At 59.4% G+C, this 27,826-nt stretch overlaps 10 protein-coding genes across 10 annotated transcripts; 5 read left to right on the plus strand and 5 right to left on the minus strand.

Annotated features, from left to right (window-relative positions):
- Positions 1-261: 261 nt before the first annotated feature.
- APN2 (uncharacterized protein) lies at positions 262-2,674 on the plus strand (the record flags this gene model as incomplete). The annotated part of the gene is made up of 9 exons (XM_060603668.1): positions 262-285; positions 328-359; positions 400-473; positions 507-840; positions 876-1,214; positions 1,251-2,317; positions 2,352-2,403; positions 2,452-2,541; positions 2,575-2,674. The coding sequence occupies 9 exons, from the start codon at positions 262-264 to the stop codon at positions 2,672-2,674; spliced, it is 2,112 nt and encodes a 703-aa protein (XP_060459939.1).
- A 530-nt stretch (positions 2,675-3,204) lies between these two features.
- Positions 3,205-5,637, plus strand: CcaverHIS019_0702560 (uncharacterized protein; the record flags this gene model as incomplete). Its single annotated transcript, XM_060603669.1, has 5 exons — positions 3,205-3,558; positions 3,941-4,336; positions 4,508-5,229; positions 5,266-5,543; positions 5,624-5,637. 5 exons carry the CDS (start codon positions 3,205-3,207, stop codon positions 5,635-5,637), a joined length of 1,764 nt encoding a protein of 587 aa, XP_060459940.1.
- A 209-nt stretch (positions 5,638-5,846) lies between these two features.
- On the minus strand, positions 5,847-7,698 carry COQ6 (uncharacterized protein; the record flags this gene model as incomplete). Its single annotated transcript, XM_060603670.1, has 3 exons — positions 5,847-6,929; positions 6,983-7,404; positions 7,437-7,698. 3 exons carry the CDS (start codon positions 7,696-7,698, stop codon positions 5,847-5,849), a joined length of 1,767 nt encoding a protein of 588 aa, XP_060459941.1.
- Positions 7,699-7,936: 238 nt separating this feature from the next.
- On the plus strand, positions 7,937-9,298 carry YAF9 (uncharacterized protein; the record flags this gene model as incomplete). The annotated part of the gene is made up of 4 exons (XM_060603671.1): positions 7,937-7,960; positions 8,002-8,086; positions 8,204-8,395; positions 8,433-9,298. 4 exons carry the CDS (start codon positions 7,937-7,939, stop codon positions 9,296-9,298), a joined length of 1,167 nt encoding a protein of 388 aa, XP_060459942.1.
- Positions 9,299-9,542: 244 nt separating this feature from the next.
- On the minus strand, positions 9,543-10,231 carry MRPL51 (uncharacterized protein; the record flags this gene model as incomplete). Its single annotated transcript, XM_060603672.1, has 3 exons — positions 9,543-9,751; positions 9,922-10,031; positions 10,089-10,231. 3 exons carry the CDS (start codon positions 10,229-10,231, stop codon positions 9,543-9,545), a joined length of 462 nt encoding a protein of 153 aa, XP_060459943.1.
- A 181-nt stretch (positions 10,232-10,412) lies between these two features.
- On the plus strand, positions 10,413-11,215 carry CcaverHIS019_0702600 (uncharacterized protein; the record flags this gene model as incomplete). The annotated part of the gene is made up of 4 exons (XM_060603673.1): positions 10,413-10,744; positions 10,776-10,855; positions 10,888-11,081; positions 11,120-11,215. The coding sequence occupies 4 exons, from the start codon at positions 10,413-10,415 to the stop codon at positions 11,213-11,215; spliced, it is 702 nt and encodes a 233-aa protein (XP_060459944.1).
- Positions 11,216-11,518: 303 nt separating this feature from the next.
- On the plus strand, positions 11,519-12,737 carry CcaverHIS019_0702610 (uncharacterized protein; the record flags this gene model as incomplete). Its single annotated transcript, XM_060603674.1, has 5 exons — positions 11,519-11,584; positions 11,618-11,726; positions 11,760-11,940; positions 11,981-12,605; positions 12,636-12,737. The coding sequence occupies 5 exons, from the start codon at positions 11,519-11,521 to the stop codon at positions 12,735-12,737; spliced, it is 1,083 nt and encodes a 360-aa protein (XP_060459945.1).
- A 1,297-nt stretch (positions 12,738-14,034) lies between these two features.
- On the minus strand, positions 14,035-18,130 carry YAK1 (uncharacterized protein; the record flags this gene model as incomplete). Its single annotated transcript, XM_060603675.1, has 7 exons — positions 14,035-15,345; positions 15,390-15,523; positions 15,559-16,040; positions 16,077-16,336; positions 16,372-16,525; positions 16,646-16,845; positions 16,880-18,130. 7 exons carry the CDS (start codon positions 18,128-18,130, stop codon positions 14,035-14,037), a joined length of 3,792 nt encoding a protein of 1,263 aa, XP_060459946.1.
- Positions 18,131-19,351: 1,221 nt separating this feature from the next.
- On the minus strand, positions 19,352-21,089 carry MGM101 (uncharacterized protein; the record flags this gene model as incomplete). The annotated part of the gene is made up of 4 exons (XM_060603676.1): positions 19,352-19,502; positions 19,793-19,921; positions 20,010-20,157; positions 20,384-21,089. The coding sequence occupies 4 exons, from the start codon at positions 21,087-21,089 to the stop codon at positions 19,352-19,354; spliced, it is 1,134 nt and encodes a 377-aa protein (XP_060459947.1).
- Positions 21,090-21,582: 493 nt separating this feature from the next.
- Positions 21,583-24,873, minus strand: CDC24 (uncharacterized protein; the record flags this gene model as incomplete). The annotated part of the gene is made up of 3 exons (XM_060603679.1): positions 21,583-24,587; positions 24,621-24,736; positions 24,860-24,873. The coding sequence occupies 3 exons, from the start codon at positions 24,871-24,873 to the stop codon at positions 21,583-21,585; spliced, it is 3,135 nt and encodes a 1,044-aa protein (XP_060459948.1).
- Between the last annotated feature and the right edge of the window lie 2,953 nt (positions 24,874-27,826).

Here is a 27,826-nt window from a genome sequence, read left to right on the forward strand (position 1 = left end):
GCTAGTGATGTGCAAGCAGGAGGGTGTGATGAAGTGTGGTAAAGCTGGATGTTGTGGCTGGTGGTTCTAGGTTGTGGAGGTTGCCGATGACGATCTGAAGACAGACATCATAGCCCCACCGTGGGAAAGTTGACGGTGGGGTGAGTGGCCAGCTGGGGTGATGACTGGTTTGTTTTGGTTTATACCCAGCACTTGACTGTTCATACTACCTTCAACACTCCTTCACCAGCTCACCGGCCCCCGCGAGGAGCACCGTTCATTATGAGGATCTTGACGTGGAACGTCGTGAGTATGCTTCCGATAGCAGAAGGCCAGATCTGAACCCAGAACGTCCTCCGGACGGTGCTCGACTACCACCCGTATGTCCAGCTCAGCATGTGCCGTCTGAGCTGATACCAGATTCTCGAGCCTACCAAATAAGAGTGTCGAAGGGCTTCTCGAGGAGCTCAAAGCAGACGTTTTCTGCTTCCAAGGTGGGTAGTGAACCTTTCTCCCGCTGACTGCAGAACACAAGACGCGCCGCCAACAGCTGGGCCGCGGCATGGCGTGCCCTGGGCCGTACGACGCGTTCTGGACCTTCCCTCGCAGCAAGTTAGGTTACTCAGGCGTCTGCACGTACGTCGACTCGCGTGTGTGTGTCCCGCTGCGCGCCGAGGAAGGTATCACAGGGCTACTCCTCTCGGAGCGCGGCGGCACCATGAAGCCCCCTTGGACTGCCGAAGAGAAGATCGGATGCTACCCGGACATGGACGATGTGGAGATCGACGACGAGGTTGATGGTACTGCGTTCAACCCCCGGACTCTCGACGAGGAGGGTCGTGCAGTCGTGCTGGACTTTGGGTGAGCTATTGCATTACGACTTTCGCTGACCGCAGCATGTTCGTGCTGTTCAACCTCTACTGCCCCAACGAGACCAACGAACAGCGGCGGCCGTACAAGATGAACTTCCTCCGCACGCTCCACGCGCGCGTGAATGCGCTGGTTGCTGCGGGTCGCCAAGTCATCGTCGCTGGCGACATCAACGTCATGCGTGCGCCCATCGACTCAGGAGAAGGAGGGGTCAAGACGACGGCGGAGCAGCACTACGAGCACCCAGCACGCGTTTGGCTAAATAACTGGTGCGCACCGAAGGGTCCGATGGTCGATGTTGTGCGCGAGTCATGGCCCGACCGGGAAGGCATGTTCACGTGCTGGAACCAGAAGATTGACGCACGGTGAGCTGCGCGATTCATCTTTCAAACTGACCTCAGGCCGGCCAACTACGGCTCGCGCATTGACCTCATCTTGTGCACGCCCGCGTTGCGTCCGTGGATCAAGGGCGGTGACATCCAGAACAAGGTGTACGGCTCGGACCATTGCCCAGTGTACATCGACCTGCACGATTCCATTGAGCTTGATGGGGTGACAGTACACATCCGTGACCTGCTCAACCCAGTCGACAGACCACCAAGCACTGGTACCGTCTTTCCTTGGGACGAGCCGCGGAGCGCTCCGCAACCGCCACGCTTTGCGACCAAGTTCATGGAGGAGTTTAGCACCAAGCAGCGCACCCTCAAGAGCCTGTGGGCGAACACCAAGCCGAAAGCCAAAGTGGAGACGAAGGTGGAGGAGACAAGAGTCCAACCTGAGCTTCCAAAGGAGGACCCTCCGCCGCAAGAGTTATCCTCGGCCATGGGCATTGCCCGCGCGGCGTTCGAGACGCTCGATGCTCCACCAGATACTGCAGGACCGACCCAAATGATCGAGTCCCAGCCAACGCAGGCATCAACATTCGTCTCTGCACCTACACAATCCACACAACTCACACAAGATTCACCGCCTACAAAGAACACTTTGCGGCAAATGAAGCGTTCCGGGGCCGAGACGGTTGACCTGACACTTGAAGACCCGCCACCCACGAAGAAGGTCGCATTGGAACGGTTGGAACGGACGAAGAGTGCCCCGGCTCCCAAAGGGAAGACTAAGAAGACACCAGCAGGTGGACAAGCTAAGCTGGCTGCGTTCTGGTCGATGCCCAAGACCAAGCCAAAGGCGAAGGAGCCAAGTCCGCCACGCCTTCCCCCACCCGCCACCGGAAGCACTGCCAAGAAGGCTCTTGCGATTGACAATTCTCTCTCTGGTGAGGACAAGCCACCAGATACTGTCCAAGATGAGCTCTTCGCCCAGGCTTTGGCGGATGAGGACGCCGAGATGGAGGCAGAACGTGTGCGACAGCGTGACGCTCGCAACGAGGCGGCGGGGACGACGTGGGCAAACATGTTTGCGCCGAAGAAGGCCCCGGTGTGCACTGTCCATCAGCACCCGTGCAAGGACTTTAGTGAGTCATGAGAGAAGGTTGTGGCTGATGACAGTCGTCAAGACCCCAGGCCCGAACAAGGGCAAGCGCTTCTGGCTGTGCTCCAAGTAGGTTGTTTGCCGATCATATGAGCCAGCTGTGTGACATATACAAAGAGCTGACCTCTGGCCTGTTGGGCCTGGATACGACATGGGTCGGTCGAAACGACCGCGTGAGGACGTAGATTCCCGCTATCGGTGTAATTTGTGAGCTCTACTTGTCTTGGCAGCTGACAACAGCTTCCTATGGGACTCTGCCAATTCGCAGCGGGAGGCTCCGCGGCGGCTAGGTGGAAGCAGCGGAGACGGCATGGGTACTGGCAGTGGGCAATGCGTGTAAGCTGCACCGGAGCAGGCGACGAGATGAGACCTCGGACACGCCACTAGAGGGTGACCGAGACGATTGTTGTACCTCCCGTCATTTAACGGAATGTAGTAGGTCTGAGCGCTTGTGGGGCCCACTCTACCCCATTTCCATCCAACGCGATTGGAAGCTGGAGCCTGAGGCCGATGCCAAGAGCGGTAATGCACAGCCTCGACCGCGTCAACGCAAGCTACGGTCTTGTTGACGACCCAAGCGAGCGCGACCATTGTTCAGTGTTCAGTGTTTGGAGACTTGTAATGTAGCATACGTAGCATGTAGCACATGTGGTTTGGAAAAGCTAAAGTTAATCGACTTTGGTGATGGAATGACGTCGTATGACGCCGCATCAGTAGGGTTGGCTGCGCGCGGCTGTTAGGTTGGTTTGAACCCGCGCCACCCTTTATGGTCGATAACCCTTTGCTTCTCTTATCCACTATCGTCCACCTCATCCATCCATCTACTCTACTCTCCTCTCCTCCATCCTCCCCGTCTCGTCCTCTTGAGTCATGTCAAAGTACGGCGGATACATGCGCTCAGCGCAGGGCATCATGAGTGCCTTATCTGGCGAAAAGCCTCACTCGTCCATCACCGATTGGATCGAAGTCCTCTCCTCTGACCGGTACGAGGATTTCTCTCTCGACGGTATCCCCGAACTCGTCGACAGTGTCAACCTCCAAGGCTCACAGGGTACCACTGAGGCCGCCCGTGCCATTCGCAAGAAGCTCAAGTACGGCAACACGCACCGCCAGATCCGCGCCCTCGTCATCCTCCGCGCCCTCACCGAGAACGCTGGTCAAACATTCAAGCTCAACTGGGCCAACCACCAAATTATGGAGCGCCTGCGCGACATGGCGACTGACGTGAGTACTGGTAAAGGATGAGGTGGCTCGCGATCCGGAGGATGAGCACAAGCCAAGCCAAGAGACCAGGGGCAAGTCGTGGTGACCACGTCAAGTGGGCGCACCGTGCGCCCATTGTGACACTCGCCTGCTGTTATTCCGCAGCGCGGCGCCTATAACGCCACACTCTCTTTGTGTTTGCCACTTCTGGCTGCATATTAAGCCTGACTTGGGACATAGTGCGAGCAACGTCGTGACCTGAAAGTCGAGCGCAGGAGGAGTGCGCTGGCGTCCGGCAGGCGGCAGGACTCCTCATCATTCGCCAAGCGACGGACGTCCCACTAATCCGCCCATTGACGCTCACTCCCCTTCACACTTTGTTCTCGTAGCCCGCTGACCGCAGAACCTCCTTGACCCGAAGGTCAAGCAGAGACTCATCCTCGTCTTCCACGCATGGTCGATCCAGTACGCTGACGAGCCACGCATGGCACCTGTGGCAGGCCTGTGGAAGCAGTACTCTGGTTCTACCGCTCGCCGCGCTGCCCCGCCTCGTCCCACTGGGAGCGCCCCGTCAAGCCCACCCGAGCAGGCCGCCAAGGGCTTCTCTTCGTCGGACCCATTCTACGACCATTCGTGGGAACCGGCACCGGGACAGCGCGGCAAGGACACCTACGCCGACCTGGACAGCGCACGGGCGGACGCCGAGGAGCGCAAGCGTGACCGCGAGCAGCGGATGGCTCTGGAGCGTCGCGAGGCGGAGATCGAACGCCGCGAGCGCGAAGTGAAGCGCAAGCAGGAGGTGAGTGCTGACCGGCGTGCAAGCCTTCCTCCAACTCCCCCACCACGTTTCAAGTCCAGTCATGGCTCAAGCTCCTCCATTGTTTCTCTTCATTACATCCTCAATCTTCCCGCTTTGAATCCGGTGGGAGGCTGGTGGGCGGCGCCGTGGGCAGAGCTGTGCTAATGACAGATGTCACAGGTTGAGGCTCGGCGCCGCAGCGAGGCGGAAGCTGAGGCCGAGAAACGCCGCAAGGCTAAGCAGGAGCGCAAGAACGCCAAGCACGCCCCCAAGAGACCACAGTTCAACTTTGAGAAGGAGAAACCGCAGGTCCTGTCGTCCGTCGCCATCGCCAATCTCGCTGCGTCCAACCTCGTCAACTCGTGCCGCCTGCTCAACCGCGAGGTTGAGAACGTGACTGAAAGCCCGCGCGTCCAGGACTGCCTCGATAAGGCCAAGGCTGCACGACGCACGGTCGTCAAGTACATCCAGGTCGTAACGGACGAGGAGTTCCTCGGTACGCTGCTCGAGGCGAACGAGAGAATCGTCACTGCCATACAGTTGTACGACAAGATGAGCAAGCCGGCTGCGCTCGACTCGGACTCTGACGAAGAGGCGCACAAGCGCTATGGCGACGAAGAGGCGCAGGTCGAGCGCATCCGCCATCGCCTCGAGGCACAGAAGCTTGAAACCCAGCGCACTGGCGAGATCGAGAGCATGCAGGAGGCCCAGAGGGTCGAGAGTCAGCGCCGCCAGGCGCGCGCCGCTCGCAGGGGCAACTCGGGAACCGATGCGGATCGATCGGGCAGCCACAGGACGATGGACGACCTCGCTGGGCTCGACTTTAGCGCCCGCAACCCTAACCTCCCGCGTCCGATAGAGCCGGACTCGGATAAGCTGAGCATGGGCCGGGCGTGAGCTCCTGCTATTTGTGACCAAACTAACACTAGTTCGCTCTCCGACTTCTCCGACTACGACTCCAGCGATGACGAGTGGCGCGCCACGCACTCGCGCCGGAGCAGCCACCAGGTTGCCGGCCCAAGCCGTGGCAACCACGGCCAACTGTACGGCGATGGTAATTTCGACCCGTATGCCACGTCGGAAGGCACCGGCTACGCAGAGCTGGAGGAAGAGGGCGGCAAGGATCGCCTGCTAGACGACCCGTTCGGCGATCCGTTCGGCGACGACCAGGCGACGACGCCGAGGCACGAGAAGCAGCGAATGGAGTGTGAGTTGTTGCAGGGGCAGTTCTGCGTGCTCCGATATCCCCAAGGCCGGCTGAGAAGTTGCTACAGCTGCTGACAGCAGGGACCGCGATCTAATTCTATCTGTGAACGACTTACACGCTCGATACCCAGCCGAATCAGTCATTAATGTTATACCAGAGGGCACAGCGCTCAGCTCCACGCCAGGTTGCGTGAGGCTGCACAGCATCGATCGGTCCGTGAGATTGCAGAGAGCAGTACAGATGAATACAGTTGCAGTTATGAACTTGGCAAGGTTGCGGATGCGCAAGTTGACAATGAACCGCCTAGTTCTTGGGCGTCTGCTTGGGCGGCGTCTGCCGGCTCTCGAGCGCGTCGGCGCCACTGCGGAGTGCGACCTTGAGGCCCTCGGCCACTGCGTCGCCTGCCGCTCGCCCGATATTCCGCACCATGCCAAGAGCGTCCGTCGCGTCGGCAAGGAAGCCAGGCAGGCCACCGGCAACACCACCAAGGTTGTCAGAGGCGTACGACCGTCCGTACACGCGGTCCTTTTCTGTGCGCGCACGGCTGTTCCCACTGCCGGCGTTGGCCATGAAAAAGTCCTTGATCGGGCCGAGCTCGTTGAACACCTCGAGTCCTGTCCCCCGCGCCCAGTTGATCAGTGGAGAGCGGTTCCCGAAGATCCAGTTGAGCTTGTCTACTGCAGCGAGCATAATGTGGTTGGGGATGTAACGGCCGCGGGGGTACGGAGCGAGGGCGGTGATGGAGCCGAGGTCTGCGCCGACGCGGCGCGCGTCGGCCAATGTGGCTGCGAGGACGCGAGCATCGGCAAGACCGGCGTTCAGGCCCTGTCCCGCGAGCGGGTGGGTCGTGTGCGCAGCGTCGCCAACAAGTGCGAGGCGGTGAGCGGTATATGCGTCTGCGTGGGCCAGGCGGAGGGGGAACGACGCGACCGACTTGGGGTCCACGCCCGTGATGGTTGGCGGGAGCGGCGCCTCGGTTGGCATCGCGCCCTCGAACGCGCCAAGTAGGGCCGCGATGTCGTCGCGCGTCAGAGGCGTACCAGTGCCGTCGGCGGCCAGGAGGGCGTCGTTGATAATAGCGAGGTCTGCCTCGGGGAGGTTCCAACCCGCATTGATCATGAGCGTGAGTGCGTCCGGGGCGAGGCGCTTCAGTGCCGCGGCGAGCTCGGGCGTCGTGCTCCACACCATTGTGCTGGTGTCGTCGGCGAGGGGGAGGAAGGCGAGCGGGCCGGTAGGGAGGAACCGCTGAAATGCGGTGTGGTTCGGCCACACAGCTGGTGGGAGGTGGGACATGGTCGCGACAACACCGTGGGCGTTGTACGCGTGTCCGAACGTGTCGATCTCGGCGAACTGACGAACGGGCGAGTTGGGCCCATCAGCTCCGACCTGGAGTCAGCCGGTCAGTGACAATGAGATCTCACCACAAGGCTTCCCCCCACCCACTCGTCGCCCATCCTCAGCCCGACCCATCCCCTCCCTTCGCCGTAGCGCATCTCAGCGACACGGGCGCCCTCGCGCACCGTGACATTCGCGCCAACCTCCTCGAGGCGGCGGAGGAGGGCACGTTGCGTATTAACGTTCTCGGTCATGCGGGCGAGCGGCGCGTCCTGTGGTGGGAAATGGAGCATGGGGTGAGAGTCTGGTTCGGGGTTGGCAAAGACGATAATGTCGTCGACTGCACGAGAGCGGGCCAAAGCAATGTGCTCCCACGCGCCGATCTCCTGTAGCCACTCGATGTTCTCGGCCGTAAGTGAAGATACGCGGTTCGACCAAGGTCCTGCGTCGTCCCAGTTCCGCACTGGTCCTAGGCTCCCGCCCTCGAGGAGGAGGATGCGCGCGTCCTTTAGGGCGGAGTGTGAGACTGGTGTCAGAAGCCTCAGAAAGTAAGCTCACCCATGGCTGTAGCGAGAGCTAGGCCGGCAGGTCCGCCACCAATGATCACGATGTCGTAGGTGTTCTCAGGGGAGATGTCGGGCATGGGCGCGGGCGGGGGTACCGCCTGCGTCGAGTGGTAGCACACCGGGGTCAAGGACGGTGTGGAGGAAGAGGCAGCCGCCGATCGCGGAGCAAGTCGAGCCGTGGCGAGAACCGGGCGGAGGGCTAATGAGGGCCTCACACGCCGAGCGGCATGCCTCAATGTAAGAGCTGAGCGCATGATGGCGAGCTAGGTGTCGGCGATGGACTGATGGGTTCTGGGAAGGATGGGACAATTCGGACTTGCACCGAACGAAACGACCTCCACCGCCATCACGTGGGAAAAGTGTTGCGTGCCTGCCACTCTAGGCGCGCCAAGCTTAAGGGGTGATGTATCTCGAGCGAGGTGGGTTTGTTGACATTAGACATTACTCCATCCACTATCAACCTCTCTCAAGACACTCCGTAGCACGGTCAGCATGTCAGGCAACGAACGTGTACGGGTGAGCTGTTTACCTTGCTGCGTGTAGCTCTCTAACCGCAGGGTATCCAGGTCCACCGGCCGATCATCTACGGCTCGCAGGCGCGGCTGTTGACTGAGGAAGAGCGCGCGTTGGCACCACCAGGACGTGAGTGGAGTGGCTAGGCGTCGCGAGGTTCCTCCGTCACGAGGTTGCTTGCGGTGCCTCCTCATGAAATGTAGCCTGGTCGGCTGATCCAGTTACTGGAACCCTCACTCACACCAGACACCCACCGCTGGACCGTCTTCCTCACCTCGGCAGCTACCCCCCTCCCAACCAAGACAGGCCAGTCGTCCACCGATGCGGCGCCGGTCGATATGGACAAAGACTACCTCCCCGGAGGAGCGGACGATATGACGTACATGATCAAGCGTGTCGTCTTCCGCCTGCACGAAACATACTCGAATCCCAACAGGAGTGAGTAACCACTTGACCTTTGTGGATTGACCCGCAGTGTGTGAGAAGCCGCCGTACAAGGTCACTGAGACGGGGTGGGGCGAGTTCACAGTCAGCATCAAGGTGACTTTTGTGCCCGAGGCGTCGGAGAAGGCGCTCTCGTTGCAACATCCGATCAAGCTGCACCATTGGGGTGAGCCGCTCGAGGCACAAGCGCCACAACCTGAGACCACGGCAGCGGAGACGCCAAAGAACGGCGACGAGATGAAGATGGAGGCGGGGACACCCAAGCCTGACGGTGAGGCCGAGGCGTCTCTTGCCCCGACTGAAACATCCGCGACTGAGGCGGCGACACCTGCCGAAGCGACGACGGGAGCTGCGACCCCCGTCGAGCCCGTGATTATCAACCCGTACGCGACATCTGTGGGGACATACCCCGTCCATGCGTGGCAGTACGATGAGATGGTCTTCTCGGACCCCCCCGCCAACTTTCTCACCTTACTCGAGCAGAACCCCCCCACGCCGTTACCCTCTCGCCCTCGTCGTCCGCGCGACCAGCGTGACGAGCACGAGCTTAAGACGGGCAAGAAGCGCACCAAGCTATCGGGCGCGCGGACTGGCAACACTTCGCGCGCTGGCACAGAAGCACCCGAGGGCATGACGACGCGTGCAGGGACACCAGCGTCCGTGGCGACGCCTGCGCCTGGCCAGCCGCCTATCATCGGCGTCTCGGGTGAACTTGGTAGTGCAGACGTGCCTTTCGAATTCTCTACCGACATGGAGAAAGGCGAGTTCAACCGTCTCACGGAGACACGCGTCAAGATTGTGCGCGAGATGGACAGGTGGCGCGAGAAGCTCATTGCGCAAGAAAAGGAGCTCGTCAAGCTAAAGGAGGAGTTGAAGAACTCGATGGGGGTGCTATGAGCGCCGGCCTGTGTACGGGAACGCAGCCGAGTACTGGTTTACTGTTGTACGAATGCATAGAGTAGCGTTAACGGCGGCGTTTCGATTGACGCCAGCAGGGTGTAGATGCTGGAGACGATGCTGGAGACTCGTCAACAGTCGCCTGCGGACCTACAGCACGCCGCATCTCACGCCAACCCTCCCCACGCCTATGTCAAGTGGTGCATGCAATGTCTCGTCTACGCGCCCGAATGCGCTCGGCCGCTTATATCCTGTACCCGCCTGCGGGCTTGGCAGCGTCGTGCAGCGCGCTCCAGATACCACGCGCGGCCTCGTTGCCGGGCCCAGCCTCGAGCGTCGCATTCTTGAGCGGCTTGAGCTTGGCGCCAGACGCGTTGAGCAGCAGCTCGACCTTCTTGGCCACGGCAGTTGCCTCGAGCTTGTTCACGCAGATGACCTTGTCGCGGCCGTTGACTGGTATGAGCAGGGGCAAAACGGGAAGGGAGGACTGGAGCGAGAGGAGCGGCCCATAAGAGATGGCGAGAGGAGCGGCTCATAAGAGATGCGAGACTTGGCGGCTCTGCTTCTGCCTACGCTCTCGTGTTGGTTGGACTCGCCACACCCTGCTCGGACCAAGCACTCACCGTAGTGTCCGCGGATGACGGCGGCAGTCCCGCGCTTCTGCTTGCGCACAACAACCTCGACGTCCGGGTTCTCGCGCGCGAGCTCAACCAGCGGCTTCTGGAGGTATGTCCTGTGTGTGAGCCACACCATTCTCCGAGCATCCCCGCATCTCCGACCCACGACTCACCTCAAACCAGCCTGGGACGGCGACTCGGCGTCAAAGTCAAAGATAAGCTTGCGCAGCGGGGTAAGGAAGTGCTGGTAGCCGGCGACGCCGACGGAACGGGGGAAACCCTTGCGGAGGGGCTCGAGGGCGGCCTTGTGGACCATGTTACGTGAGGACTGATGGAAGAGTGGAGTAGTTGGAGTCGAGTGGTTGTCAATGTTGCGAGTTGGTATAGCGGCGGTGGCCGGGGAAAAGTCGCGCGAGATTCGAATTTGATTCCGCTCCTCCACCCAACGTCACAACAGCTACAGCATCGCTTGCTTTGCTTGAGTTGTCAATTACACCATGCCGCTCCCCCGAACCATCGCCGAACCGTACGCGCACGACGCGCTCGTCTTCCTCCCCGTCTCGGACCCAGTCCCACGCTCGCCCGCCGCGGATGTGCCCCTACTCGCAGCGGCGTTGGAGGCGCATCTGGCTGGCAGCAATACCCCTCTCCCCGCCATTACGGGGAGTATGCGCACCGCCCAGCGGAATGCTCAGGCGACGCAGAACGCTTCTCGCCTCGGAGCAGCTCGGGCCCGTGTAGGCCTCGATGAGGCGGACGTACAACTCCGTACAGCCGAGTACGAGCTCGCCCGCGTGCGCGAGGAGATGGCCGTTTGTCGCGCTTATGAGTAAGTCTCGGCTGGATAGAGCTGACAGCAGGCCGATGTACGAGACGATTTGCATGGCGTCGGAGAACGACTTCCTCGCCTCGGCCGACCCTGAAGTGCTGGCTATGCTACGTGGGGTCTTGCTTGGATGGGACTGACAACAGCACCGGAGACTGACGCCATGGGGCGCAAGTACGCTATCCTGCTTGGCCGGCTCGAGGCTGAGCTCGTCCATGTTCAGGCGCAAGAATCGCAAGTGGCCGAGATGTCTGCGCAGCGGGATGCACTGGTCCGTTCCCGCCGGGAAATCGTCAAGAAGGCTGAGGCGGTCGACGCGCTCCTCTCTGATTATTCCAAGGTGAGTGACCAAATGGTGGATGGTGGAGCTGATGACAGACGACTACGGCCATGGCGTCCAAGATACGCGATGTTGTGCGGGCTGCTGAGAAGGATAAGGACCAGGACAAGGAGGACAAGGAGATCAAGGCGTGAACAGAGTGCGGCAGTAACCAAGACGATAAACACCCAGCATTGAGTATACCCCCTTCATGTATTGATAATTGTGCAGCACTTGTCGGACAAAGAGTGGGCGATAGAGAGGAAGGCGTGGCAGATGTGCCAGTTACGCAATCGTCACTCGCACCGTTTAATGTGCAGATAGTCGACCTCTCCCATTCTCACATTCTCACACCTTCCTCTGACTCTCACTCTCTAACTTAGTTTTAATCGCTTCTCTTCGTTACTTTTCAACAACCTCCTATCTACCATCCGAGACCCCATCTTGACTACTTGGCCATGTATAACACGAACCCTGGCGCATACGAGATCTGCGGAGTGTACGTCCGCGGGAGACCGCAGAAGGTAAGGGCTGGTCGACTCGAGGTTTGACAGCAGGATGAGGCCAGTGGCCTCCTGCGACAGTGCGGGGTCGACTGCAAGTCCACCAACCTTGTGAAAAGGATTGATAGCGGCGCCCTCGTAGCCGCCATGACCGGCACAACCAGTGCGTATTTTCCCCAGTCATATCTGACTCCAGTTGTCCGTGTAGACGGCAAGAACACAGCTGTCAAGTGCACCCCCGGCGACTGCACTGGCTCCGGCTGCAATGTCCTCGTCGCGGTTGACCAAGCCAAGCTTGTCTTCAACAGTTCCCACCGGGTGAGCGTCGACAATTCTAGCTCCGAGATCACAATGTATCGTGGAGGAATCGTCTCAGAGTGCGTGCCTGGCGGCGGAACGAGGCAGAGCTGAACCCAGCTGCGCCAACTGCATGCTCAGCGGTGTTCCCTGTCCCCTCCGCATGCCCAAGGTGGAGCCTGAGAGCCACCATAACAAGGACACTCCGGCTGACAAGACGACCAAGGGCACTGGTCGTGTGACGAGCAACGAGGCCGAGGTGCCGGCAGGCGTCCCGGGACCCAACTCGCCCCGCTCTGCCACGTCCGTTTCCTCCGACAGCCATGTCAAGGATTGCACGACCTGCCAGCCCACACCCCGCTCTCTCACACCCGTCCTCGCCGAGAACGTGATCATGCGCGCTACTCCCATATCGCCCCAGCCACCCTCTGGCTCGCCCCGCCAGCCCACACCAGTCGCCAACAGCGTCATCAACCGCGCTACGGTCCTCGCCTTCACTGACCGCCTACACTCTCATGCCCGTCGCCTGCTCGGAATGTACGACAATGCGGCCAACAAGAAGGCGGTCAGCGAGGCCGCGGAGGCCGTGTACACCGCTGCACGTGAAATCCGCGGCCCTGAGCAGCCTACGCGCAAGGACGCGCTCGATGCCCACGACGCGCTACATGCGCTCGCCCGCCGTATGCTGGGAGACGACGCGGACGGGTCCGAGGAGGTGTTCGAGGCTGCCAAGGCGATCCGCGAGGTGAGGCAAATCGGGATGGACTGACAGCAGGTGCTCAAGGTCAGCGGCGGCATTGTGCAATTTGGCCCGGTCCAGCCTCAGCTCGGCACTGGCCAGCCGCAGTTCGGTGTTAGTCCGGGCCATCCTGAGTAGTGATGGGTGATGGGAAGTGCACATGTTCGCGGGACGAGATACAAAACTCACTAGGATGCATATTTGGAATCAGCTGGGCCGTCCGAAAACCTCTTAATGATAACTGACCTCATCAACACGGCATCACTCGACCACCCACCTTCTTCGCACCCATACCTCGTCTCTACCTTGTCTCCGTCTTCCGCAGCCATCTTAAGATCTCCTACGAGCTTTTGTAATGCACAACTTGAGGGGGAACGCGACGACACTCACCCAAGCCCCGGTATTGACTGGCAGCCAGCCCCGCGCTTTGCGTCTGTATCTGCATTCAACTGTGCTCTAATCATCAACACTAGTGGTGAAACGGTATCATGGACGCTTGCCATGCGTTCGGCGGGGGTTCGACTCCCTCCTAGTGTATAATTGGGTCTCTTGGAGTCTCAGGAAGACATCTCTTTTGATGGAGATGGGAAAAGGGTTTTGGTGGCATGCGCCTGGTTTCCAGGGTGTCGGGGCGTCGACAGATCACCTCGACGCCTGTCTTGTACTGTACATGAGACTCTGGAAGCTGAGATTGATCTCTTCTGAAATCCCCATTGTCACTAAGACGCTTGCCTCTTCCCTGTTGCCGAGGTCACCTTTCGGCCCGTGGGTGATACTTGCGCGTCGCTGCCACCGCTCGCCCACCACCGCCTATCCACAATTCTCCTCAACGACCTGCACGCAGCTGTAGCTACGGGTAAGTGTACGACGGCGTGCCGTGTCAAATCGACTTGCGTGGCAAGAGGATGCATATGAAGGAGTGTACGATAGATCACGTGATAGAAACAGGTCGTCGTGACTGAGGAACGAGGCGCGTTGCTAAACTAACCATGTTGGTAACGTATTTGCCAGCCGAGTTGAGATGGACAGTATACGTTATGCCATTACACTCACCATCAGACTGTCTAGAGTCGACTGTGGAGCCAACAGATGTGGAGATTCAGACAGCCTTTTCCAGAACAGGATATAAACAGCGCTGTCACTGGCTGGTAGCTCTCCAAAGTGGCATATTTTCGTCTTCCTGCTTAACGCGAGCCACAGTACTGTTCAAATCCGGATTTGAACAGCGCTGTGAGTCCTCATACCCATACTCATCTCACCGCACAGTTCGCATCAACAATAAAGGCAACCCTAAACATCCGAACCAATTGCCACAATCATCTCATCTCATGAACACTATGTCTAACGTCTACTACACGTGTGCGTCTGTCTGCGTCTCGCGCGCCAGCGCCGCCCCATCACTAGAGGCCTTTTCGCGTCGCATGCTCACTCTCCGCTACGCGCCGTACCCATGCCCTCCTCGTCTCGGCGACGCAGCGGGCTGCTGCCCTGCAAACGGGTTGTTGCGCTGCGAGTTGGCAGACGAGTTGTACGGCCCCGAGAAGGACGAGCGTGCCGCGTGGCCCGGCGTGAACGCGCCGTACGCGCCCTGCGTCTGTGCTTGTGTCGGCTGCAGTGGCGTGTACATCAGTCCACTCATTGTGTCGCGCGCGTCGAACGCATCAAATGTCGCCGAGTTGGGCTGGCTGGTAGCAGCCGCCGGTGGATAGGTCGGCAGGTATGGTGCGCCTCCAGCTGCCGAAGACGACCCACTACGCGTGGGGTCGTACTCGTTCGTCGCCGTCAGCTGAAGCGGCGGGACGCGGCCGCGGTACTCGTGCGTGCCGATGGGCGGCTGCATCTGGTACGCCTGCGTGCCAGAAAACGACTGCGTGCCTCTGTGATGCCCGCCAAGCGACGCGAGTCCACCAGCACTCGGAGGTCCCGAGGTGCTAGCGTGGTGTGCGTGGTGCCCTTGGTATTGCCCCGGCATGACGTAACCCTGCTGCGCCATGTTGACCAGCTCAGCCTGCTCTTGCAAGTACTCGAGTTGCGCGTACGTCTGGTGCTGCAGGTTGCTCGGCTTGTGCCCGCCCTGTTGCCGCCGCTCCCACGCCTCAGCCATGTCCTCGCGATGCAGCACAGGCGTGAGCGACGAGCGGTTGCTCGGGTCGGGTGCGCCGAGGTTGGTCAGCCGCGCCAACGCTGGCGGGATCGTGTCCATCTGGTTTATTGTGTTGGCGCGGTTACGTGACCCTGGGAAGTATGAGTTGGGAGGCGGGTTGGTGGGAGCAGTGATAGTGGGGAAGCTCGCCCGCGCTCCCTGGTTGCCCGACGTCCCGCTGGGAACCCTTGGGTGGTAGGGCTGTGTAGGAGGGTGCACCTGGCTCTGGTGCTGCCATGTTGTTGGCGGGTTGTGCTGGCTCGACACGTGGGTCTTGCCAGCATACTGCTGCTGCTGTTGTTGTTGTGCAGTGTCGTACGCGTTGCCCGGTGCGAATGGCCCTTGGCGCGCCGCGTTCTGAGCAGACTGTGCTTGCACCTGAGCTTGCGCAGTCTGGTACTGATGTTGCGTGAGCCGGTGATTGTACGCTGCGGCATCCGAGTACACGCGCTGGCCGCGACCAGAAGCAGGGCTCTGGACTAACCCGCCATACTTCTTCGAGCTCGTCGAGCTCGGCGTGGCTGGGACCGCAGAAGCCTCGGTGGTGGCGGTGGCTGGCGCCGTGCTGCTCCCGGTCGAACGCTTGGCCGGTGCAGTGGGCGGCTGCCATCAGCTTCCTGCCCGATCGGCACGTTAGCTGAACCCACCTCAAAGGGCCCCGTGTATTTCTCGCCAGTGATGAACGGATGTTTGGACGCCTGCTGCGGCGACCACCTTTTTATGGGGTCGAGGTTGAGTAGTCCCTCGACGAAGTTCATGAATGCACGACGCTGTGCCATTTCTGCCATCAGCTGTGGTTCGGTGGGCTCAGCTCACCCCTGTCAATGTCCAACTGCTTCGCGTTCTTCTTCGTTAGGGGATACTCCATGATGATGTCGCGCAGCTGCGTGTGCTTGAAGTACTGCTTGCTCGCCTGCTCCTTGGTGCGGTGCTCGCTGGCGTACTGATCCATCGGCTTGAGCTTGTACTGCTTCCGGCCATGCGCGTCAACGCCAACGCAGTTGAAGAAGTCGTTTGTCTGCTTGCCCATCTCGAGCTGATGCTGCGGCGGAATGCCGAGCATGTCGACGATGCGCGAGACCTGGTTGTACTCGCTTGTGCCGGGGAAGATGGGCAAACCGAGGAAGAGCTCGACAACGATGCAGCCGAGCGACCACATGTCAATCGACGTCGAGTAAGGAAGGCCAAGCAGGACCTCGGGCGAGCGATAGAAGCGCGACTGGATGTACGTGTACACCGTCTGTAACTCATGACACGCCGAGCCAAAGTCGATGACTTTGATCTGGGGCGATTGCAGTCTGGGGTCAGTTGGAGTGCGTATCAAGAGGACTGACGTTTTGAGCAGGATGTTTTCCGGCTTTAGATCACAGTGGATGAGCCGCGCGTCCTTGAGCACCGCGAGACAGTCGAGGAGCTGCTGAGTAAAGACGCGCACGAGCTGCAAGCTCAACCCCTTGAACTGGTTCTGCTTGATGAGCTCGTAGAGGTTGGACGACAGGCACTCAAACACCAAACACAAGTGGCTCTTGTGCGTGAACGAGTCGAGTAGCCGCAAGATGTGGTGCTCATCATGTGGGTCATGCTCGCGATTGAGCTGGTGTGAGCTGGCTTCTCGAGTGCAAACCGTACCAAGTTTAAAATCGCGACCTCCATCTTGCTCTGGTTCAAGTAGGCCGGCTTGTTCTTGACCACCTTGACGGCGCAGATGGCGTGTGTTCTCATATTCTGGCACTTGACGACCTGGCCGAAGGTTCCCTGGCCCAGAAGATCGAGGATGAGGTAGCTGGGGTCAGTTGGGGGCGCGGAAATGATAGGACGGGGAAAGCCAGTGGAAAAAGGAAAGGGAGTGAGCCGATGGGGAGAAGCAGAATCAAAGTATCCAGCGCGCGGAAGGTTCACTCACCGATCGCCCCCGTGCTCCCCGCCCAGCAGGTCGTTGACGAATAAGATATAGTCCCAGTCTTCATTGTCGGCGCCGTCGTTGTATACGGGCTTGCTCGGCTTCGTGAGAACGCGGCGCGGGTTGTCCGAGCTCTCATACTTGAACGCTGGGTTGCAGAGCGAGTACGTTTGCGGTAATGCAGCGGTGAGACACTTGAGGGGCTGGAGTCAGCGATGTGGGAACACGACAGCTTACGGAGAGGTACCCGCCCGGCACGTCGGGGTCGGCGCGGCGGCCCTGCGGGTGCGCGTTAACGCGGGGCTTGAGGTCATCCCAGCCACGGACTGGGCGGAGGCCCTGTCTACTCGGCGCCTCGCGCGACGAACTTCGCGGCGCCTCGTACTGTGGGCCTGTGGGCATGATGAAGCTCTGCGAGTGCGAGCGTTGGTTAGGAGGGTGGTAGAAGCCCCCGTCACGGGTGCCGGATGAGGGGGGACTGGACATTGTACCCTGCGGTGTGAGGAGGTGCGGGGACGACGCCGTGTCCTGCATTGACAATGACAGGGACTGCATGGACGGCGAGTGCGGGCTGGCCACAAGTGCAGGGCTAACCGAACCTGATTGAGGCGAGCTCGATTGCCGAGCACTGCTGCGGCGGTAGTGGAGCCAAGTGTCGGAGGGCGGTCCCTCGCGCGGCACGTATGGGTTTGAAGGAGGCTGGGTGGATGACGAAGAGGCGCTGCCCGACTGCAGGCGTACGGGAGGTGGGGGCATCGAACCGTATCGCACTGCATTCCCTCCCGAGCTGCCGGGAGGAGACATGACGACGTCAGTGTCATTGCGCAGGTTTGTGTTGATGTACGGCATTGGCATCTGGTTGGCCGCGCCAGCTGGCGCACCACCGGGGCGGATCTGTGCCGCGCCCGCAGAAGCAACATAGGCGGGCCCGGACCCGATATCTCCGCCCGCCATTCCGCTCTCGACGTCGTCGGAAGGGTATGAGAAGGGATCCTTTCGGCGTGCAGTGGAGAGCGAGGCGCTCCGCGCAAGCGATCCTAGCGTGCCCCCGCTACCTGCTCCGCCAGCTCCACCAGCAGTAGGGGGGTGGTCGCTGGCCCCGTACGAAGTCCCGTACGCTGGGAAGTGCATGGACTGGCGCTGAGAGCTCGTGGCGGAACCGTTTGTGGTTGCGGGTGTGGGAGTGTACGGCTGAGCGGCCGAGTATGGCGAGCCTGACGGGCGCGAAGGCGTGAGGTGGGTGGTGTGAACCGAGTGACGCTGCGGGGTGTTGGCCTGCAAGGAGTGTCCCGATGACAGTGGTGGAGGAGGCAGCGCCGTGGTCCGCGGAGAACGCGGAGGAGGAACGTTGGGGTTGAGAGGCGGCCCCTGGTACTGGGGGGACTGGTAGGCGAGCGTCGACTGGGTTGGCTGCTGGTAGAGAGGGAGGGCAAAGTCGTCGTTGGCAGCTTGAGTTGGCGCTGAGTGATACGACGATGGCCGCGACATGACCTAGCGACCCGGCTGTGCCGAGGAACGCGCCAGCTCAAACGTGGTGTTTGAGCAGGTGGAGGCGGTGTGGGCGATACGGTGGGTGTGACGACTTGAAGCCGTAGGTGTGTAGATACCTGTGTATGGGGCGTGGTTGTACGTGTGAGTGTGTGTGTGTTCGTGACAGAGTCGTCAAGTGTACAGAGACCTATGTGCTGCGAGGTCAAGGGACGCCAGGTGACCACAGGGTTGGGGGTTTGGAGGGGGGAAGGGGAGGTGGAAGGGGAGGTGGAAGGGTTAGGAGGGAAGGTGCAAGGGTTGGCTTGTCGAGACGGCTCAGAAGAGCTCTCTTGTGCAGATCAGAGCTGTCACTTTCGAGTTCTCGTGTTGCAACTATGGAAGAATGGATTGAGTAATGAGTGATGAGCAGGGGTTGAGCGCCGTGAGGAATGGCAAGGAGATGTTCTGGAGCGTGCGACGGGCGCGACCGCGAAACCGGTGTTTTGTTGTCACGTTTAATGATGGCAACTCGCAGGTGACGAGAGTGTGGAGCGTCGAGCGTGGTCTCGGATGTGAACCTCTGTTTTGAAGCAATGATGTGTGGATGATGGTGATGGTGTTGAGCAGAGGAAGGATGTCTAAGAGTGGAGGAGTGGTTGAGTGGTTTGGAGGAGGATGAGGTTCCGACGAGTGACGAGGTGGATGGATGACTGGCTTGGGCCAAGCTTAGCTTGAGGTTACCCCACTCCAGCCCAGGGCCCAGTCGCATTGTTGAATCCACCCGCCCTTCCAATTTGATCCCGCACTTCATTCCAGCTGTTGCAATCATTCTACTAACCCCTTGTTCCATTAACATCTCTTCTGGTTCCAGCTGCAAACACATCTCCTCTCCTTGTCATGATCCGCCCTTCCGCTGGCCAAGTCCAAAGGTGTCCGGTGACGGCGACGGTGATCTCGCAGAAGCAAGGTCAATACCAACGCGGCAAGCTGGTCCGCGTGTGCCCCTCGGAACCGGCTATCTGCGTCTCCTGTGCTGCCACATTCCGCAAATGCCTCTCTCGGCATCACAATTGCCTTCCCACTGGTGGAGAGAGAATTGAGTAGTGACGTCTATTCATCCTACAACATTCTAGGAGTGGACTGGTGTCATCTGATGTAGCAGAGACGAGTAACACGTTCACTCGTTCCCTCTTTAAACTAGTTGGACACAGGGCCCAACTCAATGGGCCAACTCTCCCCTTACTTGGCCACAACGCTGATCTCCTTGTACGGGTACTCGAACTTTTGATCCTTCCGACGCCAGAGCTTGCGCTTCTTCTTCTGCGTCACATGCTCTACCATGGCCTCGACGCAGTGCTTGGCTTTGAATTCGCGAATGAAGCGAGGGTCCCTGGTGTGAGCTGCGCTGCGTAACCGAAATCATAGCCACATGCGAGGTCCGAAATCATACGCGCCCAACAGTAACGCGTGTGCCCGTGCAGCTTCGCATGAGGTTTTATGAGCAGTATCGCGCTCTGGCCGCGTCAATGCTTCCTGCCTGCCTGGAGCGAGCGTGAGATGCACGGTTCGCAGCCGCAGTCGCCCTCGCGCGGTCCCTCCCAAATGCATCCATCAAGATTCCTTGTGCGATGGATGACATGATTCTTTGCCTGTCTGCTCTCTCCTCCCGATCTCACTCACCAGAGCTCGGACGCGATACCGAGGTCCTTGCAACACCGCATCAAGGCATTTGACTTGCACGCCTCGGTCGCGGTTGGGATGCCTGACGGGTCAAAGTATTCCTGTTCTCCGCGGGCAATCGCGACAAGGCTGGTGTGAGTCTCTGTGGGGAAAAGAGGGTTTGAGGACCGATTGGATAACGAGGTCGGGCGCAAGGTTTGGGATCCAAGACACTCACCGGCCAAGACAAACCAGACCCCACTCGCGGCTGACAATACGGGGACCGATGTGCGTCTCGCCGCGGGGAGCCAGGCCCCATCCACCGGGTCCAAAGGCCTGGTTGAGCGTGCGCCGGTACTTGATCTCCGGCAGGTAGAGGAGACCGTCTGGGGGTACAGGGAGGGAACAACGTGGTGTGAGAGAATAACGGATATCGAAACAAGATAAGCAAGAATATGGTGTCAGCGCGAGTCTGGCGATCCCGAATGAGTGAGCCTTCCTCCGTCCTCCCAGTCTTTTTCTGGTCCCCGCCCCTCCTCCTCCTTTCAGCCTACACGTCACCTCATCTCCTTCCACTCAATATCCACCCAATCTCCAAACACACCCACTCACCAGGCTTCATCTCCACATCCTCGGCCTTCAGCGGCCTGAGCAACGCCTCCGCAACGTCCTTGGGAAACGGCGCCGCACTCAACCCCCTAAAGCTAGTCGTCCAGTCCTCAACCGCCTCTCCAGGGATACGAAAGACGTATCCGTCCTCGAGGGTTTTGGCGCCCAGTTGGCCTGGATGGGAGGGTGACCACGGGGCTGTGCCGGGCGCGGCTGCGTCAAGAGTCGCAACGGAAGCAGACGAACCACCTTGTGGAATACTTGGAAGAGGCTCGTAGCCTGCCCCAGGGAGGGATGTGAGTGGTGGACTTGCGGTTGGCATTGGCCCAACAGATGGGGCACGCGTTGGGGAGACACGGCGAGGAGCGGGGGACGAAGGAGGCTGCAGAGCCGCATAGTCCTGGATGCCCTGGGTGGGGAGGAAGTCGATATCGGGTTCGGCGTCGAGTTCGGGGTCTGGGGCGGGAACGGGAGCAACACGAGCACGGGTGGCGCGTACGCGCTTGACTGCGGGGGGAGCGGCAGAGGTCACGGTAGAGGTGACGGTGCCGGGCTGGGAAGCCGCAAGAGGGGAGGCTGGGGCCGAAGTCGACGCGCTTGCACGAGGTGCGCGACGGGCTGCGGCGAGGGCTGCGCGCGGCGACGTCGCGACGGCTGCAGCTGCGGCAGATGAGCGTGCCGACGTTGAGAGGCGGGCGATGCGGATCATCCTGCTGGTGAATGGGAAGAAACAAAAAAGAAGAGTATGTCACCAAGTCCACAACTAGACTACTACCTCACACCTCCGTCATGTTTCAGAGGCAAACGCGCGAAAGCTGCTCATGAGTGGCAACGGGAGTATTTCCACGTGTCATCCAGTCACGTCAACCATCCTCATCAACTCACATCTTCTGCTCCACTCGCTCGTTTCTCGGCGGGTCGCAAGATATCGCATTACGGCGTATGACGTACATTCCCTGTCTTATGAACTAGAGAGAACGGCCGCGTATCTACTACTAGCCAACACAACAGAAGATATCACCAGACAAGACGAGCCGGGCCGAGAGTACGGAAAATCGTCAAAAAAGAGTGTGTAGGACGGTATGCGGAGATGGAGGTGCCTCTAGGCGGAACGATGGCAATGCTGGTTGGTTGGGGGGTGGGGAGGGGGGGGGGGGGGAGCCGTCATGACAGACGGCGTATGCAGGTGTGGACAATGCCGTTCAGAAGGCGACCAGCTGGATCTGGCCTTCGGTGCTCTCCATGAGCATGACCTGGACGTCCGAGTCAGTCTTGATCGCAATCTCGTCGCCGTCCGAGTCGAGCCACTTGATCTTGATCAACTTGTCGACGCCGTCAGAGCTGTGGCGTCCGCTGCACAGACGCAACTTCTTGACGACCTTCTCACGCAACGTGCCAAACGACGAGTCCGATGGCATGCTGATGACAAAGTTGGCGTCGCCAGAGCGGACCTTGATGTACACCAATGATGGTGCGTCCTGGCTGTTCTGACGCGAGACTGGTGTGGCACCCCGGGGCTCGCCTGGCCGCTCGTTGGTGTATGGGGTGCGTGGTGATCCGCTCGACGTCTCCGAGGTCTCGGTCGTCTCCGACTCCTGGCTCGAACGCTTGCCAACCGACATGCGGCGATTGAACATGGCCGTGCCACCAGGAGGTGCCGAGGCCAACCCAGTCGAGGACGACGACGAGGAACCCGTTGGATACGGGGTTCCGTTGGCTCCGGTCCACTTGCCGTTGAGAGCAGCGCTGTGTGGCAGTGGTGGCAGAGGTGCCTCGTTTGGTTGGTAGACATTAGGCGACGATGTGCTGCGGTTGCGTAGGGGTTGTGGCATATTGACAAGTGGTGGCCGCGGTCCGCGCCCAGGGTATTGGTCGTAGCGCCCGTAGGCATTAGGGGCGCCGTAGACGTCGTCACCGCCAGACTGGCTAGGCTGCCGGCGGTACGACTGTCCAGCGCTGTGGCCCCACGAAGCATCGCTGGCGACAGAACCGGAAGGGAGGTGAGGCACGGGTGGAGCATGTTGCCTCCACTGAGTCATACTTGGCCCGTTCTGGTCCTCCGTCATCGCGCGCATGCGCAGTTCTGCTTGTGCCGCTGGCGGGATCGACTGCTGGCTCTGCGCCCTCCTGTTTGCGGACGGGAAGGGGACACCTGGAACACCGTAGATGGCGAGGCCATTGAGCGAGTCCTGTTGTGATGATCGATGCTCGTCGTTGTCCTCGTCCTCGTCGTGGAGCGTGTTGTAACCGGGATGCGCGGGTGTTTGAGGCGCAAAGAACGTTGCGTGCTCGGTGCCTGGCGTTGTCGGAGCGAACCCAGATGACCAGAACGTTCGCTGCGAGTCCGACAACCGTGAATGTGAGTCGGTGCGCATATGCGAGCGGTGAGCACGCATGTACTCCTGTGTCGACTGGTCCTGGCGCGCCTTGGCCGAAAGCTCGACAATCTTCTCGGCCCACTTCTTGACCTGGTCCTCGCTGCGTCCAGTCATGATGAAAGCGTCCTCGACCACGTATTCTTCGTTGTTATTCCGAGTGGTTGGCACCGACCACATGATGCGCACCTTTGGAGGCGCGAACGGCTCGTCGACTCCCGCTGGTAATAACCTCGCGTCCGTAATGTTGGAAACAAAGATCCTCCCCTTTAACGAGAGCTTGGGCTTGGGTGGTGGCTGGCCCTTGCTGGCAGTCTTGTCCTTGCGGAGCATGTTGTTGTTCTTGCCACTCTTCGACTTCTTGTCTGGCATGACCTCCTTGCAGCATAGCATCATCTTCTCGAAGAGGAAGACATGGTAGTCTCTTGGCGTGTCGTTCTTGGTGACGGTGAACTCTCCGTCGAGGTGTAAGTCGCCGAAGCGCTCGTAATCGTGGCCCTTCCAATCATCGACGCGCGCAACAAGGTCGCGGACAGTGGCCTGTTTGGTCTTGTACGCTGTCGTCTCGTCAATGTCGATGGTGACACGCTTGACGGCCTCGATACCGTCTTGGAGCTCAGAGAGGAAGCGGTAGTCGTGCTTGACTGCCTCGCGCTGGATCGCATCCAGGAGCAGCCCGTACTTGGTGATGCGCTGGATGGGCTTGATCATGAACGCCTGCAGTTCGGTCGCAGGGTTGAGGCAAGGACGCCGCCCTTCTGGGAGATCCATGCCCATCATCAGGTGCGCGTGAATGCTCTGGACGACGTTTTGGGCGTCCATAAAGTTGGCGCAGTATGGTCCGTACACAGCAAACTCCTTCTCCATGTCGACGAATGGACGACCCCATCGCCCCTCGGTCCAGGCCTCTGGGCCCATCTCGTCGATTGGCTCAAACTCTGTTTCCAACTTGATGAGGAACTTGCGCTGGAAATCGAGAATCTGGCGGAGGTTTGAGAAGATCGAGTAGACCGTTTCTGGGGATACAAGGTCGGCGTTGAGGATCTCGACCGAGTAGCGCTCGAGGATCTCAATCTCCTGGACGTAGGAACGTTCAGAGTTGACGAGCTCCTGGACCGTCTTGAACGCTGTGTTGGACGTCTTGTCCGCAGTCAAGTCGTTCGCTGGCATGTGCAGATGCTCGACCGATGCCGACTTGGACTGCGGATCGTCCATGCCTCCGGAACTGTGGTTGATGTTAACCAACGTGCCACTGCTGTTGATGGAGGCATAGCTGCCGTCGGGGTACGAGAGTCGAGTCTGGTGTCCGCTCATTGTGGTCATGGGTGATATGACAGCGGAGATTGACTGGGACGAGCCAAACGGGGTGGTGGGTGTGGGAGACACTGGCGACATGGCCGAGTCTGGGAGGTGGTCGAGCATGGCCTCGACGGTCTGGAAGACCTTCATGAGACCAGTCGTGTCATAGTTCTCGCACTCGCTCTCGTCGCCTTTTGTTCGTCCCCAAAGCTCATGAATGGCCCATGAGTCACCGTACCATCGGCCCTCGTCCTTGCGCTGCTTCATCTGGGTGCAGAACGCGTAGATGTACCGTTGGCACACCTTTGCGTTTTCTGGCTTCTTTGCCCAGTTGCGGACGCCGTGTGGAGACTCGATAAAGTTGGGGAACTCGTACTCGAGCTGGGGTGGGGCGGGGAGGTCGGCATAGAGGGGTGATGATGGTGATGTGAAGGCGGGAATGAGGGCATTGTAGACGTGGCAAAGCGACGATCCGAGGCGGAGGACGTGCAGCATGTGCGCGACGACGTCGAGAGACTGGCCCTCTGGTTGTTCTGGGGTTAGCAAGAGCGGGCGCCGATGCTCACCAAGGAAGGGGGCAAAGTCGTCAAGGTTACGCAAACGCTTCCTCAGGCTCGAAGCCATCTGGAACAATGTCTTCGTCGACGACAGCGCCGCCGTCTTGAGGGCGAGGGTGTTCTGGCTGTACAGTGTGAGCGGTCATGTTCTTTTATGGTCGCGGTGGCGACGCGGTTTGGTTGGAGATGGGCGCAAAAGGAAGGGGAGGCTCGTGCGGGCGCAACCGGTGGATGACGGCGTTACTTACGGGTTGGACGGCATGTGGATTGATTGGATGTCCAAGGGTGGTAATGGAGAGTCGTTGCGTTGACTAATGGAGCCTACGCGTTTGCGAGAGATGGACATTGCGATGTGGAAGCAAGTGGTGGTGAGTGGTGCGAATCAGATGTCCTGATCGCTGCGATTGATCGCCTTAAGGTGAGAAGGAGGAGTGTCGTGATGGAACAGCCAAGCTGGGAGAGTGTGATGGCGCGTCTGACAGCCTATTGTTCGCAGAGTCCCCGGGCAAGTGCGGCGACAGAAGCAAGCGGTGTTGACGGATCAAGTGGAATAGGACAACGGCGCAGCCGGGGTGTGTGTGTGTGGGTGTGTGTGTGTGACAACGCGCGACGAAGTGTGTGGGTGGCGTTACGTGGTGGGGATGGGATGCGATAGAGTGTGATATGCAATGGATAACGGCGATGAGCGAGAGAGAGAGGAACGAGGTGGGTAAAGACAGACGGCGGACGGGTGGTAGGTTGCATGGCAGTGGGTCGAGTAGGCAGCGATGAAGTCCGAGCGTTAAAGACGAGGCCCGTTCGCGAGGTCAAATCGAGGTGCAGCAGGAGTAATTCGTAGTGGCGTGTGCGGGGAAGCGGTATTTGAATGAAGGGGTTAGGCATGAGACGGGGAAGGTGGTCAGCATGTGATGCAATCCAAGGCAGACAGCCTAGAGTGACGACTCACAGGCTATCGCGTCCAGTTGATGACGCGAGATGTCAAGCGAGTGAGTGTTGCTACCGGGCTAGAAGGACGGCAAGAGTTTTGGCGCAAGCGACAAGTGGGAGAAGGAACGTCCAGGTCGAGGACAATGGCAATGGTAGTGAGGGGTGTGTGGGGGGGGGAAGGCAAGTGAGGTGTTTCGGTTGAAATGAGAGAGGTTCCAAGCTATGTCAGCCTCCAATTTCGATGATTGTAATGCCAAGACGATGAGAATGTAGATAGAAAAGCAAGTAGTGTGTGGTTGTTGTGTGCGTGGGCGTGCGCGTGGGGTAGAGTACCCTTGTCTGTCTGTCTGTGTGGTGATGATAGGTACGAGATGATGCTTGATGTTGGTATCCAACCTGCAACCCCGTGCAACCAAGCAAGCAGCCACCCAAAGTTCATGCCAGTAGGCGGGATCCAGGGGGTGGGTGGTGCGCCCTCGCCTCGCAATGAATCCAGTCTCCCACCTTGCTGCACGCGATGCGGGAGGGCAGTTGGAATGGAATGATGGAGCTGAAATGAAGGACGGATGGATTGCGGGACGCAAGGCGGGGAGGCAGAGCAAGGCAAGTTCAAGGTCGGTTGTACTCACCAAAGGCCTTTGAGAGGGTGGGGAAGGAGGCTCGAGCGAAGGTGTCGACAGAGATCCGTTCTTTTGGTCCTTACTTGGCGAGGAGAGGAAAGGTGATTGTCCGAGCGCAAAGGATGCAAGATGCAGGGGCAGGATGCCAGTGCGCAGAACAATGGAGCGTCTCGTGTAAAGGGGTGACAAGATGCAACGTGTGGCTGGCTGCGGGGGCGGCGAGCACCGCGCGTTGATATAGCTGCTGCTCAGCGTTGAAGCTTCTGCTGCAGCGTCGTTGGCGACGTAGTGGTGAGAGAGTGCAAACTTGCACGCACGAGACCGAGGACTGGTGGTGGTGATGCAGAGGCAAGGATATTGTCTCAGTCCACTGGATTTTGGGGTAGACGGTGTGATGTGTGGAGGGACTGGGGCAAATGCTTGATAAGAGAGCGGCTATTGACCCGAGTAGCAGCAGCGGCAGCAGCAGCAGCTGGCTACCAAGTAAGGCCCATGGACCGTTTGGCAGTTGGATAGTGGATGAATTGCCAGGTACCAAGTGAGACAAGACAAGAGGTCCGGTTGAGTGAGAGAGAGGCAAGGGTTTGTTTGCTCGTCGGATGCTTTGATGGGATGGTTGGATGGGATGGAATGCCAGGTAATGCAACTGACGCAGGTCTGAGACCGAGTTGATGCGTGTTACAGTAATCACAGTAAAGGGTAAGAGCGCGCGCGCGGTCGCACTGGCGGGATAGTGGCGTACGTCTCACTGCGCGAGTGCAGGAGATGCAGGAACTGCAGGGAACAAGACAAGGACGACAATGACACGAAAAGAATGCCAAAGCGCAAGGGTTCGTTCCAAGTTGTGAGTTGTTCAAATGACAACGGGGTCGAGGTCGAGGTCGAGGTCCAAGTCCAAGTCGAGGTCGAGCAACGACCTTGTCGTGAGGAACCAATTGACCGACGAGTGAGAGATAAAGCTAGTAGTGCACACGCAGAGACAACTGTGCGCGGTCATTCAACTTGTCCCCGGACCGGAGAGGGAGATCTGGAATGGGGATGAGGATTGGGGGGATGGGGGTTAAAACGACCAAACGAGGGCTTGTGCGCAACGCACGCGCGTAGAGCTTTGAAACCTGCCCAGGCCAAATTCCTAAAAGGGCTAGTCGGCGCCTCGTCCAGGGAGGGGTAATGAATGTCGATATAAGAGAGAAGGGAGGGGAGGGGAGGGGAGGGAAAGTTGGGGTGGAGGCGGAGGGAATGAGGGAAGGGAGAGAGTCGATGTGGATGGTGATGACCGTGAGAGTGGTAGTGAGGAGTCAAGGTGAGTTAGTGAGGTAACTGTAAGGAAGGCTAGGATGGTTTGGCAACGATGGTGCAGAGTTTGAGTGGCTAAGTGACAAAGTGCGGTAGAAGAGGCAGAAGAGGAGAGGAGGTGGAGTGAGTGGTGGATGGAGGGAAGAGCCAGGCGACGATGACAACTGTTGGCCTTCCTGGTCTTGATTAAGGGAATAATCAAGGGAAGGGTGCGCAACCAACCACCATCAGGGGGGCGGGCCGGAAACCCCGTCAAAAGCTATCATTTTCATTCAGGTGTCATGCCTTGTTGACTGGTCGCAAGGGAAAATATCCTCAGGGCCTATCAAGGAACAAGGGGGACCAAGGGACCATCGAGCGAAAAGGGGGCCT

This window comes from Cutaneotrichosporon cavernicola (assembly GCF_030864355.1).
Source record: "Cutaneotrichosporon cavernicola HIS019 DNA, chromosome: 7b".
In the NCBI taxonomy this organism is placed as follows: Eukaryota; Fungi; Basidiomycota; class Tremellomycetes; order Trichosporonales; family Trichosporonaceae; genus Cutaneotrichosporon; species Cutaneotrichosporon cavernicola.